This window comes from Babylonia areolata, chromosome 2 (assembly GCF_041734735.1).
Source record: "Babylonia areolata isolate BAREFJ2019XMU chromosome 2, ASM4173473v1, whole genome shotgun sequence".
Lineage (NCBI taxonomy): Eukaryota > Metazoa > Mollusca > Gastropoda > Neogastropoda > Buccinidae > Babylonia > Babylonia areolata.
In genome coordinates, this window is record NC_134877.1 from 15,306,969 (window position 1) to 15,323,698 (window position 16,730).

General features: G+C 46.4%; 1 protein-coding gene across 1 annotated transcript in view; it reads left to right on the top strand.

Moving 5' to 3' along the window:
• LOC143276965 (transcription factor collier-like) overlaps window positions 1–16,034 on the top strand; it is a 108,271-nt gene extending 92,237 nt beyond the window's left edge. Inside the window, exons 13-15 of the mRNA XM_076581660.1 lie at window positions 4,215–4,364; window positions 7,462–7,506; window positions 15,902–16,034. Of these exons, the coding sequence (XP_076437775.1) occupies window positions 4,215–4,364; window positions 7,462–7,506; window positions 15,902–16,011 (305 nt within the window). The 3' untranslated portion in view covers window positions 16,012–16,034. The remainder of the gene's footprint in view (window positions 1–4,214; window positions 4,365–7,461; window positions 7,507–15,901) is intronic.
• Window positions 16,035–16,730: the final 696 nt, after the last annotated feature.

The window sequence follows — 16,730 nt, forward strand, 5'->3', positions numbered from 1 at the left end:
TGTTGTGGTTGTTGGTTGTGGTGTGTGTGTGTGTGTGTGTGTGTGTGTGTGTGTGTGCGCGTGCGTGTGTGTGTGTGTGTGTGTGTGGCGGGGGGTGGGGGTGGGGGGTGGGTGTAGGTGTGGATGTGAGTTGTCAGTTAACTCTCGTAAAAGCAATCATTTGCGACTGAAAAAAAACAACAAACGTATGAATAAAACGTCTATTAAATGATTATTGGCTCAAAAAAAAGAAGGCCCAGGTTGGATGAATATCCTGTCTTAAACAATCAGCTTCCTTTTTGCTTTACTCCGCAGACGTATAGTACCACAGATACATTACACACACACACACACACACACACACACACACACACACACACACACACACACACACACACAGAGAGAGAGAGAGAGAGAGTAAATACGGGAGGACAGTGTTAACAGTTAACGACTGATACCCCCACAGGTCTAACCCCCACCACCACCACCACTACAACCCCTATTCCTATTACTCCCGCACCCCCCCCCCCCCCCCCCCACACACACACACACCCCACCCTCCCTCGTGCTGTTAAAGAAAGGAAGAAAGAAATCCATTCACTCTTGTACACCACCTCCTAAGAGTTCGCAGTTTTAAAAAAAATTGACATTTGCACGCCACTTGATCCAGTCACCACAGGCGCTAATGGAAAGTTTAGCTGGTGACGCGCGAGCAGCTTTCTTCTGAAGTCGATGCTAGCTAGCACGGGGCTGGTAATGAGACAATTCGGTACGCACCCCCCCAACCCCCACTCCATCCCACCCCACCACCCCCCCTCAACCACCACCACCACCACCACCACCACTTGTCTCTGTGTCTCTCAGTATGGGTTCCACCCCCTCCCCCCCCCGCCCCGCACGCCCTCCACCCCACACCACCACCACCACTACACCTACACGTACCAGCTTCTGGAATGAGTCCTTTTGTCACACTACCTCTTGCCACCCGCCACTACAACCACCACCACGACCAAGACCATACAGCAGCAGTGTTCCAGGCAGCAAGCATCACAGTCCCTCCCTTGCTCCCCAGAGAGCCGCCTGAACGTGACATGAGAGTATTGGTGCCAGATTACACACACTACATCCCACCCACCCCCAAACCTCGCCGCCACCACCACCACCAACATCACCTCCACTACCACCACCACCACCACCACCACCACCATCAACATCACCTCCACTACCACCACCACCACCACCCCACTCAACCTCAGTTCTGGTACTTGTGTCCCTGTGGTATGTGGATGGGGAGGGCGTTGGGTGGGGGGGGGGGGGTGGGTGGGGGTGGGGGGTAGGGGGGTGCAAGTTACACCACAGCTATTTGCTCCCCACCAGGATGAGTGTGTGTGTGTGTGGGTGTAAGGATGTTGTGGGGAAGCGTGTGGAGGGAGGAGGGGGGGAAAGGTGGGGAAGGGGGACGTCGCGAGGGAGGGGAGGGGGGAGGCGTGGGGGTGGGGGGGAAGGGGGGAGGGGAGAGGAAGGAAGGAAGGAAGGAAGGAAGGAAGAAGAAGAGAAAGGGACACTTTGTGACGCAACAGTGTGGCTTTTCAAAAACCTGTTGGGGGGGGGGACGGGGGGGGAGGTGCGCGCACGTTCGATCGATGACTATAGCTAACAGCAGCCAAGCTATATCAGGTGTTGACGGGCAGTAACAAGCTATATCAAAGGGATAAGTGTGGTTTGGCGGGTGCGTGGGGGGGAGGTGGACGGCGGGGGGGGGGGGGGGGGGGGGGATGATGGTGGGAATTGTTGAGGCTGCCGTGGTGGTGGATTTTCCGCTGTGTCGGTATTTAATAGATTTTTTTTTTTTCGAGAGAGAGAGAGAGAGGAGGGGATGGTGGATGTCAGGAAGGGTAGGAAGTTACGTATACTAACTACCTTGGGGGGGTGTGGGGAGGGGGGGGGGGCGGGGGGGGGGGTGGAGGGGGCGGGGTGGGGGGAGGGTCGTGTTTACCGTGTTTTGATTTTGCTTTGTAGCCTGTGTAGAAACTCTAGGGAGCTGCTGCTGCTGCTGTGTGTGTGTGTGTGTGTGTGTGTGTGTGTGTGTGATGTGTGTGATGTGTGTGCAAGAGAGAGAGAGTGAGTGAGTGTGTGTGTGTGTGATGTGTGTGTGTGTGAGAGAGAGAGTGAGTGAGTGTGTGTGTGTGTGTGTGTGATGTGTGTGATGTGTGTGTGAGAGAGAGAGTGAGTGAGTGAGTGTGTGTGTGTGTGTGTGATGTTTGTGATGTGTGTGTGAGAGAGAGTGAGCGTGTGTGTGTGTGTGTGTGTGTGATGTGTGTGATGTGTGTGTGAGAGAGAGAGAGAGTGAGTGTGTGTGTGTGTGATGTGTGTGTGTGTGTGTGTGTGTGTGTGATGTGTGTATGTGTGTGACGTGTGTGTGTGTGTGTGTATGTGTGTGACGTGTGTGTGTGTGTGTGTGTGATGTGTGTGTGTACGTGTGTGTGTGTGTGTGTGTGTGTGTGTCTAACTAACTGCCTTCCTTCCTTCCTTGTTCTGGATGGAACTCAGTAGGGACTGGATTGCTGTAATTAGTTGGAGTGAAGACTTGTAATTAGAGGTAAGGTCACGTGTTAATTCATCGTTGAGGAAGGAAGGAGTAGGGGACGGGAGAGGGGGTTGGGGGGGACAGGGGGGGGTGAGGGGGGGGGGTCGTGGGCGGGAGGGCTCGTTTGATGTGGGTGCCTGACAGTGGAGTTGTTTGTTCGTTGTTGTTGTAGTACAGAGTGGAGAATGTGTGTGTGTGTGTGTGTGTGTGTGTAAGTGTGTGTGTGTGTGTGTGTGTGTGTGTGTAAGTGTGTGTGTGTGTGTGTGTGTGTGTGTGTTACTAATGTGTGTTTGTGTGCGTGTGTAAGTGAGTGAGTGTGTGTGTAAGTGTGTTAGTGTGTGTGTGTGTGTGTGTGTAAGTGTGTGTGTGTGTGTGTGTGTGTGTGTGTGTGTGTGTGTGTGTGTGTTACTCTGTGTGTGTGTGTGTGTATGTGTGTGTGTGTGTGTGTGTGTGTGTGTGTGTGTGTGTGTGTGTGTGTGTGTGTGTGTGTGTGTGTGTCATTTTAGCTGTAAGTAAGATGATTAGATTTGCAAATGTTGCCTAGTTATACTTTTGGAGTTAAAAGACATTTGTGTTTTCTCAACTTTATGTGACATTGTTGTGTATTTGGAAATGTTTGTTATGGGCACGAAAATGAGTATTTTGCAGTAATCCTCCATACTCCAATAGGAGTGAAAGGATAATTAAAACTTGAAACTTGAAACTTGTGTGTGTGTGTGTGTGTGTATGTGTACACATACAGTGGGCTTGTAGTGTGTGGTGTTGGTGGAGGACGCAGGTTGAATGGCTGTTCGTTGTTGTGGTTAATTGGCAGCTGATGGATCACTGATGACTGAGTGACGTGTCTCCTTAACAGCTTGGCTGCGCTCCGGTTTATACCACACACACACACACACACACACACACACACACACACACACACACACACACACACACACACACACACACACACTTACACACACACACACACACACACACACACACACACACACTTACACACACACACACACACACACACTTACACACACACACACACACACACACATATACATACACACTTACACACACACACACACACACACACACACACACTAACAAACAAACACACAAATAAACATGCAAACAAACACACCGTGACAGATAAGAACAACAACAACAAAACAACAACAACAACAAAAGCAACAATACACTACACTACAATACAATACATCCTCACTCATCCGACTAGAATTTGATGGTGCCTCTACACGCTTGTCAATCACACCTTAACAACCTCTTACCACAACACACACACACACACACACACACACACACACACAAGAACATGACACTGACAACAACAACAACAAAAAACAAACATGAAAAGGGTTGGACAAATTAAAACGTATATGAAGCTAAATACACACAAGCAAGTAATGAAAGCACAGCAAGAAATGAATGATAACACCACCACCCCATTCTTTTCTCTCTCTCTCTCTGTCTCTGTGTGTGTCTCTCTTTCTATCTATCTATCTCTCTCTCTCTCCTCACAGCCGGGTACAAACACAGCTAATACCTCTCTCTTCTCTCTCTCTCTCTCTTTCTCTCTTACAGCCGGGTACATACACAGCTAATACCCCTTTCTTTTCTCTCTCTCTGTCCCTTCCAGCCGGGTACACACGCAGTCAGAGTTCCAGCGTGTCCCCCAGGGGGTACGGGTCTAACGGGTCCACCCCGCACAGCGTCAACGGAGGGGCCTACGGGGCCAACCCCGCAATGAACGGCTACCACACTAGTGCTGGTCCTCTCGGAAATATGGGTAGGTGGTGTGGTGTAGTGTGGTGTGGTGTGGTGTGGTGTGGTGTGGCGGTTTTTTTTGTTCGTTGGTCTGTTTGCATGGTTGGTTGGTTGCTTGGTTGTTTGTTTTCTCTCTTTCTTTCTTTCTTTGTTCATTTATTTGTTTAATTTTTCTGGTCCGCTTCGGAAATATGGGTAGGTAGGTAGGTAGGTAGGTAGGTGGTGGTGTGGCGTTTTTAGTTGTTGGTTTGTTTTCGTTTTTGTTTGCTTTTATTCACCTATTTGTTTATTTTTTGTTTATTTTGCTGGTCCTCTTATTTGTTTCTTCATTTATTTATTCAGTTATTAGATCTTTTTTTTTGTTTGTTTGTTTATTGTTCTGGTCCGCTTTGGAAATATCAATCAATCAAATCAATCAAAAACACTTTATTAATCCACATGGAAATTAAGTTGTGCAATCACAGGCTCATTGTAAACACTGGCATAAAATCATGCGCAACATAAGAAGAGATTAAAACTAGTCAAATAAGAATTCCCAATAGCTGACGATATACTAACCCCCCCACCCCCCACCCCCCCACTCACATACTCATGTTAAGACAATAGGGTATTGCACAACAATATTAACAAATGAAAACATCCAACAAAAAAAGGGTATAAGATTACTAAAAATGACATGCGCGCACGCACGCACACCCACCCACCCACACACACACCCACACACACACACACACACGTTAAGACCATAAGGTATTGTACAACAATACATAAATAAAAACATCAAGGGAATAAATCGCATATATAAGTAAAATGCACACACACACACACACACACACACACACACACACACACACACACACACTCACTCACACACACACAAACAACGTATGCATGCACATAACATATGTCACGCCAATAAGATTAGAACATTAACATTAAGATACATGAAATCCAAGTAAAATAAGAAAATATTTTAAAATCACTTCCGATCACACACACACACAAATGCTTGCTTGCCCGTGCTCACCCGCTCAGTCCCACATGCACGCATAATGTCTGCTCCCATACACTCGTCTGCTGGTGAAGTTCAGGTGTTGCTGTGGCGAGGGGGCTTGGGGGGTGGGAGGGTTCACTTAGTGTATTGGATGTTTTGATTGTGTGCGCGAATGGCTGTAGGAATAAATGAATTAATGTATCGAGATGTTCTTGCGCGTGGAGCTCTAAACCTACCACTTATGTCTGACCATATGGGGTAGGTAGGTAGGTAGGTGTGGCGTTTTTAGTTGTTGGTTTGTTTTCGTTTTTGATTGCTTCTATTCACCTATTTGTTTATTTTGCTGGTCCTCTTATTTGTTTCTTCATTTATTTATTCATTTATTTGATCTTTTTTTTTTTTTCCTTTTTGTTGTTGTTTTGTTTGTTGTTCTGGTCCGCTTTGGAAATATGGGGTAGGTAGGTGATGGTGGTGTGGCGTTTTTGGTTGTTGGTTTGTTTACTCTACTTGTTTGTTTGTTTGTTGTTCTGGTCCGCTTTGGAAATATGGGGTAGGTAGGTGTGGTGGTGTGGCGTTTTCAGTTGTTGGTTTGTTTACTATACTTGTTTGTTTGCTTGTTTGTTTGTTGTTGCTTTTTTTTTCCCACCTATTTCTTTTAAGTTGCTGGCGCTTCTGTTTTGTTATACATGTCTGTTTGTTTGTTTGTTTGTTTGTTTGCTCGTTTCTTTCTTTACTCATCAGTTTGTTTATTGTTTATATTTTCTGGTCCTGTCGGAAATATGGGAAGGTGGTGGTGGCGGTTTTATTTCTTTGCTTCTTTCTTTCTTCATTTATTTGTATATTTTGCTGGGATGCTCGGAAATATGGGTAGGGTGGTGTGTGGCTTTGGATTTGTTTGGGTTCTTTTTGTTGTTGTTGTTGTTGTTTTTATACATTTCTTTGTTTCTTTCTTTCTGTGTTTTGTTTGCTGGGCCTCTTGGAAATATGGGTAGGTGAAGGTGTATTTTGTTGTTTCTTTTTTTTTTTCTTTTTCTTTTTTTTTACGTTATTTATTTATATGTTTGTTTTTTTTCATTTTTTTCTAGTCACTCGTAAAGGGAGGCGTTGGCATTATTGTTTTCTCTCTTTTTTTTTTCCTGTTTCTTGCATTCTCTCTTTATTTTGTGCTGTCTCGTTTATTGTGTATTTCATATCTGCGCATGGTTGTTTACACTGGGTTTTTTTGTTGTTGTTTATTTGTTTTTTTGGTGTTTTTTGTTGTTGTTGTTGTTGGTTTGTTTTGTCCTTTGTTGTTGCTGTGTTTTTTTTTCCCTGTATTTTTTTGTTCATACTTTGGATGATGATTTTGGTGGATTTTGTACTTTGGGAATTTATAGTGTCGCAAAGTCCAGTCTTTTTTTTTTTCTTTTTTTTTCTTCGCCTTTGTTTACGGGATGGGATATGTAGTTGTATTTTAAAAACTTGCATGATTTTGTGGATTTTATACTTCCTTCAAGGATCATGTAGTGTGTGCTTCTTTTGTTTTTCTTTCGTGGTGGGTTATCTGGTTGTAATGATGTTGTTGGTTGTTTTTTTTTTTTTAAATGATTTTTTGTGTGTTTTTGTTATCTTAAAAGGTCATATAGCATGTTTCTTTTTCTTTCGTCGTAGGTTGTATAACCGTATTTTCAATAAATGATATTTTGTACTTTTTTTTTGAAAATTGATTAATCTCTTCTTTTTTTTTCTTGCTTTCTTGTTATTATCATGTGGTTGTGTTTTTAATTTGCGATGTGATCGTGTGGATTCTGCCCTTTTTTTTTTTTTTTTTTTGTTTTTAAAGGGTCACGCGTGGTAATCCTATAATCAATTGCATCGTGTCTTTTTTATTCTGTTCTACGGTCCTTTTTTTCGAAAAAAGAAAGGAAAAAAAACCGATATATATATATATACAAAGTGCATGCATGCAGTGTACTGTTTTTGATTCCGTCTTGCGGAAAAGAAATTGTAAGCATGAAAAGCAGTGTAGAAAGCGGCGCCTTATGGCTGGCGTGGTGTGGAAGAGAATAATAATAATACTAACTGGAGGGGTACATATGTGATGGTTGTTTTTTTTTTGTTTTTTTTTTTTTTGGTTTTTCCTCAGGTCTGGACCATTTCTTGCGTGACGAAGCCAGCAGACTAGGTGCCGGTAAGAGCTGTGCATGGATTGATGGCTTTCGTTGATTATTGTTGTTGTTTTAATTTAGTTGTTTTTTTTTTTACTTTTGTTTGTTTATTTGTTCTATATTCTTTTCTCTCTCTCTCCTCTTCTTATTATGAGCGTGTTTGTGTCGCTCGTTGCCTGTGCTTGTGCTTGTGTGTGTGTGTGTGTGTGTGTGTGTGTGTGTGTGTGTGTGTGTGTGTGTGTGTTCCTTTACGTGTTGTTTATTTCATTTGGGGGGTGTCGGGGTGTACAGGGGAGCGAGGGGTGGGGAGGAGGCTGGGGGGATGGGGGGGGGGGTTAAAGAATCTGGCATGTTCTGTTGTGAGGTTGGGTCTTTGAAGGAGGTGGGGTAGGTGCGGGGGTAGGGGGCTGGGGAGGTTGGGGGGGAAGAAGAGGGGGGGGGTGTCAAAGGAAAGAGGAGCTTGCATGATGAGGGTGAAGTCAGTGAATGTTGAATGAATATTCTTTCATGTGTTCCATTTGTCGCTTGGTTGTTTTGTTGTTTTTTTTGGTATTGTTGTGAACACGCTCGTGTAAACCGCACATGCACAACCCACACTCACCAACACACACGCACGCACGTGAATTTGTTATTGTCTGATTGTTGTTGGTTGTTCCTTTGTTTGTGTTAAACGTGTATGCTTGGTTTTCCGACAGTGTCATGTTTCTATAGTTGTTTTTCCCCCCCCCCTTTCTGTAAACATACCTACTACCAGCAGGAAAGCGTACAGAATGTAGAAGTGCCTAGTTTAACTCTCTCCATACGAACGGCGAAAGAGACGACGTTAACAGCGTTTCACCCCAGTTACCATCATCAAAATATTGCAAGCGGAAGGCTCTTATACTGAAGAGGTGAATGTTGACAAAGAATACCACAATTCTGACGACGGAAGCTAAAGGTTGGGTCATTCAGACACCCACTGGACATCCGAGGGGTCTGTGTAGAGGAGAAGAGAGGACTGGCCGTACTGAGTGAGTTAAACCGGATGCAATGCAAGGGGAATCGGCCAACTGTTACTTGTTAGTACTCTGTCAAAGAAAAAATTGGGACACGATGAAAACTAACTGTGAGACAGAAGGCAAGTGTTCTGTGCTTCAGCGCAACAAAATCATATGTTTGTAAAACAACAACAACAAAACAACAACAACTACTACATTTAAAAAAAAATTTTTGCTGCACATTTTGCGTTGTTTTCTCCCTTATTCGGTGCACATGCTGAGGAGTTTGAGGCCAGAACCAAACGAAAATGGCACTCGTTTGGGTTTTTTTGGTTTTTTGGTGTGTTTTTTTTCTCACAGGTTTATTATTATTTTTGTGTTTTATATATATAGATATATATATATATATATATATATATAGATATATATATATATATATATATATATATATATATATATATATATATATATACTTTCTGCGGTTGTGCGTTTCGAACAGAACACTTGCAACTGTTTAGGCCACAGTAAGCACCGTAATCAAACACACACACACACACACACACACACACACACACACACACACTTTATTGTAAAAACAAACAAACAAACCAACAACAACGACATGAATCTTATGTAAATCTCATGCCCCTGGAAACCAATTCTCTCTCTCTCTCTCTCTATATATATATATATATATATATATAATATCATAGTCCTACGTTGTGTGCCACACAAACAGCAGCAACACACAGCAGGTCCCCCCACCCCCCTCCGCCCTCCTCCAGACCCCACACCCCCCCCTTTTTTTTCTCTTTAACCATCAGGACTTCTTCAACCACCCATCCATCCACCAACAGACAGACAGACAGACAGAAGCAGATTATTTTCAGCAACCCCACCCCCACCCCCACACCCCCTACCCTCCCCCGCCGTGTGAGAAGCATCTGCAGACCTCTCACAAAACGACGCCACTCGATTTAATGACGCTGATTTATCCCGTCCACTGGATGGAGAAACCTGGGGATCGCCCATGACCACAGCGGGAAGTGCGTGCGTGTGTGTGTGTGTGTGTGTGTGGGAGGGGGAATGTGGGTGGGTGGGGGGACAGGTGGGGGGTGGGGGGTGTGAGAGAGGAACAATTTGTCACTGGGAGAGGCACTGTCAGGAGCTAGGGGGTGGGGGTGGTGGGGGGAGTCCCAGTATCCTGGTGCCAGAGTTTATAGCCCTCTCTCCCCCCTCCCCCCCACCCCCCATCATGAACACCATCTTGGTTACCCCCCCCCTCCTCCTCTTCCTCCCTTCCCGCCCCCCCCCCCCCCTCTCTCTCTCTCCCTCTCTCTTTCTTTTCCTCCCAAGACCTTTCCCGCCATCTGGGCGCGCAAGGCCATCACATTACTTTTCTGTCACTTTCTGTCTTGAAAAAAGGGGGGTGGGGGTGGGGAGATGAGGAGTGGGGGAGAGAGAAGAAGAGAGGGAGGGAGGGAAGAAAGGAAGGAAGGAAGGAAAAGATGATATCTCCCTAGAAGAGGGTTTTTTTTTGGGGGGGGAGGTGGGGGGTTGAATGAAGCTCTTGAAGAGGTGCCAGTGTGTCATCGGCATCATTACGGCACGTGGGTCCGTCTGTCAGAGCCCGGGGGCCTGTAACATCAGCATGGTTATGGATGGCGGGGGAGGGGTAGGGGGGGTGTGGGGGTTGGGGGTGGGGAGGGAAGTTGGAGTGGGGTTCTGTCGTCATCCGCGCCGCGTAGGGTCTGCGTGGTGGTGAGGGTGGGGGTGGTGGTGGTGGGGGAGGGCGGGGAGGGATTGGGGGGGGGGGGGGGGTGGTGAGGGTGTCTGCCAGTCCCCGCGCGTGCCAACCAAGGGTTTCCGCTGGGCTGTTAGCATCTGGGTGCGCGGTTACTGACTCGGCGTTTATGATTCTGCTGTTAGAAAAGTGGTCAGTTTGTTGCTGACGTCTCTTTTTTTTTCCGGCCAAGGAGAGGTGGGGCCGGGGGTGGGGATGTGGGGGAGGGGGTGGCGTGGGGTGGGGGTGGGGGGGCAGCAACCAGTAACCAAAGCATTGATAAGGATTATTACTCATCTCGCAGTGTGTGTGAAATGTCACACACACACACACACACAAATTCTTAAATATTATTGCATGGTATGTATGATGGTAAGTCGTGTCCGACTCTGACGAAAAGAACAGCAGAGAGAAGGCAACTGCTGTCCCAAATTATCTGGGCAAGAATTTGAGTGCAGTAGAGAGTGTCGTCCCCAAGTTACATCCTCACTCACTCTCTCGGCCAAGAGGGGTTTAGGACAGTCGATTATTGCATGATATAATGTAACAACCAACAGAAGTGATAGGAACACGTGTCAAAGACACAGTCTAGCTAGCGGTCATGTATTTCGAGAACTAACTGTCGAGACCACGAATCAGTCTACTTTTATGTCTCTGAGGCGCAGGGCTTAGAGAAAAAAAAAAAGAAAAAAAAAGAAAAGAGAAACAACAGGTTATGTGTATTAAAAAAAATTTTCTTTCCAGAAGAATTGTATAAAAACGAGAGCGAGTGGACTTCAGTCGTTTCGGACTTTAGATCATTTTATTATCTTACTCGCCCACCACATAAAAGACACAATGACAATCTTACATAAACATTTTACCACATAGACAATGAAATCATCCAGTAGTATAAGGACTGAGGGTTCTTGCTCCGAAGTGTTCACAAACACACACACACACACACACACACACTATGCTTAATGATCTTTTAGAATATCGAAAGCTTGAGTGCTCAGATGTTGGATCATCTCCTTCTCCATGCAGAAGGAGGTGGAGAACCAAAAGCAGATGTGTTGTTGTCGTTGTCTATTGACCTCCTTTGTCACACTATCCAAGTATTGTAGCTTCTTTCTTGTCTGTGTCTGTGTGTAGTAGACAGTTATTTTAAGGGATGTGTGTAGATGTCTATATGTGTTTGGTTATTTGGCAGTTCTTTAAGGGGGGTGTGTGTGTGGGTGTGTGTGTGTGTGTTTGGGGGGGAGTTCTTTCAATGGCGTTTGTGTCTTTATCCATATGTGTGTGTGTTTTGTTGTTGGGCATATCTTCCTGGGCTGTTTGTGTGTATGTCTATTGTGTGTGTGTGTGTTTTGTTGTTGGGCAGTTCTTCTTGGGGCTGTTTGTGTGTATGTCTATTGTGTGTGTGTGTTTTGTTGTTGGGCAGTTCTTTCTGGGGCTGTTTGTGTGTATGTCTATTGTGTGTGTGTGTTTTGTTGTTGGGCAGTTCTTTCTGGGGCTGTTTGTGTGTATGTCTATTGTGTGTGTGTGTTGTTGGGCAGTTCTTCCTGGGCTGTTTGTGTGTATGTCTAGTGTGTGTGTGTTTTGTTGTTGGGCAGTTCTTCCTGGGCTGTTTGTGTGTATGTCTATTGTGTGTGTGTGTGTTTTGTTGTTGGGCAGTTCTTCCTGGGGCTGTTTGTGTGTATGTCTATTGTGTGTGTGTTGTTGGGCAGTTCTTCCTGGGGCTGTTTGTGTGTATGTCTAGTGTGTGTGTGTTTTGTTGTTGGGCAGTTCTTCTGGGGCTGTTTGTGTGTATGTCTATTGTGTGTGTGTTGTTGGGCAGTTCTTCCTGGGGCTGTTTGTGTGTATGTCTAGTGTGTGTGTGTTTTGTTGTTGGGCAGTTCTTCCTGGGCTGTTTGTGTGTATGTCTATTGTGTGTGTGTTGTTGGGCAGTTCTTTCTGGGGCTGTTTGTGTGTATGTCTAGTGTGTGTTTTGTTGTTGGGCAGTTCTTCCTGGGGCTGTTTGTGTGTATGTCTATTGTGTGTGTGTTTTGTTGTTGGGCAGTTCTTTCTGGGCTGTTTGTGTGTATGTCTATTGTGTGTGTGTTTTGTTGTTCGGCAGTTCTTCCTGGGGCTGTTTGTGTGTATGTCTATTGTGTGTGTGTTTTGTTGTTGGGCAGTTCTTTCTGGGGCTGTTTGTGTGTATGTCTATTGTGTGTGTGTGTGTTGTTGGGCAGTTCTTCCGGGGCTGTTTGTGTGTATGTCTATTGTGTGTGTGTTTTGTTGTTGGGCAGTTCTTTCTGGGGCTGTTTGTGTGTATGTCTATTGTGTGTGTGTGTTTTGTTGTTGGGCAGTTCTTCCTGGGCTGTTTGTGTGTATGTCTATTGTGTGTGTGTGTGTTTTGTTGTTGGGCAGTTCTTTCTGGGGCTGTTTGTGTGTATGTCTAGTGTGTGTGTGTGTGTTTTGTTGTTGGGCAGTTCTTCTTGGGCTGTTTGTGTGTATGTCTATTGTGTGTGTGTGTGTTTTGTTGTTGGGCAGTTCTTCTTGGGGCTGTTTGTGTGTATGTCTAGTGTGTGTGTGTGTGTTTTGTTGTTGGGCAGTTCTTCTTGGGCTGTTTGTGTGTATGTCTATTGTGTGTGTGTGTGTTTTGTTGTTGGGCAGTTCTTTCTGGGCTGTTTGTGTGTATGTCTAGTGTGTGTGTGTGTGTTTTGTTGTTGGGCAGTTCTTCCTGGGCTGTTTGTGTGTATGTCTATTGTGTGTGTGTGTGTTTTGTTGTTGGGCAGTTCTTTCTGGGGCTGTTTGTGTGTATGTCTAGTGTGTGTGTGTGTGTTTTGTTGTTGGGCAGTTCTTCTTGGGCTGTTTGTGTGTATGTCTATTGTGTGTGTGTGTGTTTTGTTGTTGGGCAGTTCTTCTTGGGCTGTTTGTGTGTATGTCTAGTGTGTGTGTGTGTGTTTTGTTGTTGGGCAGTTCTTCTTGGGCTGTTTGTGTGTATGTCTATTGTGTGTGTGTGTGTTTGTTGTTGGGCAGTTCTTTCTGGGCTGTTTGTGTGTATGTCTAGTGTGTGTGTGTGTGTTTGTTGTTGGGCAGTTCTTCCTGGGCTGTTTGTGTGTATGTCTATTGTGTGTGTGTGTGTTTTGTTGTTGGGCAGTTCTTTCTGGGGCTGTTTGTGTGTATGTCTAGTGTGTGTGTGTGTGTTTTGTTGTTGGGCAGTTCTTCTTGGGCTGTTTGTGTGTATGTCTATTGTGTGTGTGTGTGTTTTGTTGTTGGGCAGTTCTTTCTGGGGCTGTTTGTGTGTATGTCTATTGTGTGTGTGTGTGTTGTTGGGCAGTTCTTTCTGGGCTGTTTGTGTGTATGTCTAGTGTGTGTGTGTTTTGTTGTTCGGCAGTTCCCTCCTGCTCCTCCCCACCCGTTCCGCACAGCGTGGCGCCCCCTGGCGGCCCCACCCCGGGTGTGGGCGGGGGGTCGTACGGGGGCCCTGGACTGTGGCCCGGCCTGACGGCCAAGCAGAAAAGTGCCTTTGCCCCCGTGTACCGCGACTTCCAGAATGCCTGGGTCACCCACCCGTAAAACACCGGCCACGTCAGTACCAAAAATCCCCGCCTCCTCCTCCTCCTCCTCCTCTTCCCCTCCTCCCTTCTCCCTTCCCCCCCCCCCCACCCCCCCCGCTCCCCTCCCCCCCCACCAACCTTACAATTTTCTCTTGTGTAGCCTCACATGCCTTGTAATCTTAACTCACTCTTCTTCTCTTGTGTTACATTTCATCATTCTGCTCCTTGGTCGCTTTGTCTCTTCTCGGTGAGAGGGGGTGGTGGTGGTGGTGATGTAGTTGTGAGTTGAGTTATAATGACCTATTGGTTTTGTTGGGTTTTGTTTTTTTTGCCCCTTTGTAAGGCCAAGTTGATCACAAGAACCTATAAGTAATCTATCTATGTCCGTGGTTGATCAGGACCGGGGTTTTGGGGAGCGTGAGGTGGTAGTAGTATCAACGGAGACCCTTATTAGATGATACCACGGTCTTTGGTAAGCAAGTAGAACGGTTGGTATAGTTATGAAGAAAAAGAAGAAAAAAAAGGTAAAAAAAAAAAAAAAAAAAAGACCGCAGGTCACGATATGAAATAACTGTGTGTGGGGTGGAGGGGGGGAGGGGGGGGCGTGGGGGTGGGGGGGGAGGGGTGATGGTGTCACAGTGGTTTGGGTTTGTAAGGATTGCGGGGCAAGTCCGTCACACGTTGTGTTTCTGGACTGGTGGATGGGATGTGTTACATGTTGCACGTTTTTCTCTTCTGTTCGCCACCCCCCACCCCCCTACCCCCACCCCACCCCGCCCTCCTTGTTTTCTTTCGTGAGTCTTTCAGTGGATTTGCATGTCTGTCTATGGCTTTTTTTTCTTTTTTTTTAGTTTGACTATTTTTGGTTTTTCTGCTTGTTGTTTGTTTTGTGATGAGCTGTCAAATAGATTCCATCTTCAGTTTGCTTTTAGTTTCTTCTTTTGTTGTCTGTGGGTGTGGGTGTGTGTGTGTGTTTTGCATGGTGCATGGATATGAACTATATTTCATTCATAAAGGGTTAACGGAAATACTGAGTATTGTGACCATAGCACTTGATACACACACACACACACACACACACACACACACACGCTGCTCTTTTATACACTCATCATTCTAGTCGAACAATTGCAGTTGTGATTTTGCTACGTTTGGTGCAGTATATGATTTAATCCAAACATTTGCTGATTAATGTATATGTGATATCAGTCATATTCGTGTAAGTCTGATGTTCGATTCATTAAGTTCACTTGGCATGAAGGCCCAGCATTTTTTTTTTTTTCACCTTCCACATAACAGATGCTACATCAAAGAAATGAATGAACGAGCAGATAAATAGATAACTTGAAGATGAGGTTAGATAAGCTCATAAATCACAAATGATCAACAAAAAGGTTGGCATGAGAGTGTTTACATATCGCGCGCGCGCGCGCGCACACACACACACACACACACACACATACACCACGATCATACAAACACATACATACACACTCACACACTAACACACACACACACACACACAACCACACACACACACACACACACACACACACACACACACACACAACACACTAACACTCACACACACACACACACACACACACACACACACTAACACACACACACTTTCCTTCTCACACACCACTTTATTTATATACACTTTTTTTTTAACGCTCGTCCAATATTACTTAAAAGTGGAAAGATGTAAAATCGAAGACGCCAACACTATCCACCACCACAACCACTACCACCACCACCACCAACAACAACAACTACTACTTCTACAACTGCTACTACTACTAGTACACACCTACACAAACCTACCCCCCTCCCCCGCCCCCCATACATACACACTACACAAACTACACACAAACACCCAGCCACCCACTCACCCACCCTCCAAACCCCTAGGCCCCCAAACCCAGCCACCCCTATGTATGGCCTATGGATGACATTACAACAGTGATAAGTAGCCGTCGTGAAGTGGTGTGTTATGTGTGGTGTCTAGTCAGTGTTGGGGCGATGGATAACATTTCAACAAAATATAACCCATCCGTCGTACTGGGTGCGGGGTGTGTGTGTGTGTGTGTTACGTGTGGTAACAGTGCTGTGTCGGCTGGTGTTGTTGCAGCTGGCATGAGCAGCATCGTGGGGTCGCCCTTCTCCAGCGTCAACCCCTTCGGCCTGCCCACCTGCGGCACCCAGGGCTACGGCAGCTCCATCGTATCGCCCGCCAAATGACCGCCACTCTACTGACCTCCTCCTCCTCCTCCTCCTCCTCCTTCTCCTCCACCCTGCCCTGCCCTACCCTACACTCCCCTCAACTCCCTCCCCCCTCTCCAACTCCCTACAACACTCCACCACCACCCACCACCACCCCCACAACACTCCACCACCACCCCCACCCCCCAACCCCCACTCCACTCCCATTGCAGTTCTGTTCTAGTGGGTTCTGTGCGGACGGCTGGACGCTAAGCAACAATATCCAAAGGCCTACTATCCCAGTTTTCCTGGGGCAGGAGGCGCCCGTGGGAGCCGCAGGTCTTCATGACACCGCTGCTGATGCTGATGCTGTTGGTGGTGGTGGTGTTGTTGGTGGTGGTGGTGATTGTGTGGGGAGAATCCAGCATCCAGCTGGGGGACCCGGGGGGTTGGGGGGGGGGACCTCAGCGGACTGACCACAGGAGAGGCACGACTTGGGTCAGGGTGGAACTTGGAATGGGAGATGCGTGTGTGTTGTTGGAGGGTGGGTCGGGTTGGGTGGGGTGAGCGGTGGGTAGAAGGGAGAGGTGGTGGCGGGTGGGGGGGGGGGGGGGGCGGGAGGCTTTGAAGTCACTGGAAGATGGAGAAAGACACAGAGAGAGACAGATTCTCGTTGATGAATGAGTGACGTCAAACGGTGGTCTGCTAAGTGACAACAGTGGAGAGAGAGAGAGAGACAGGCTTCTCGTTCAAGCTAA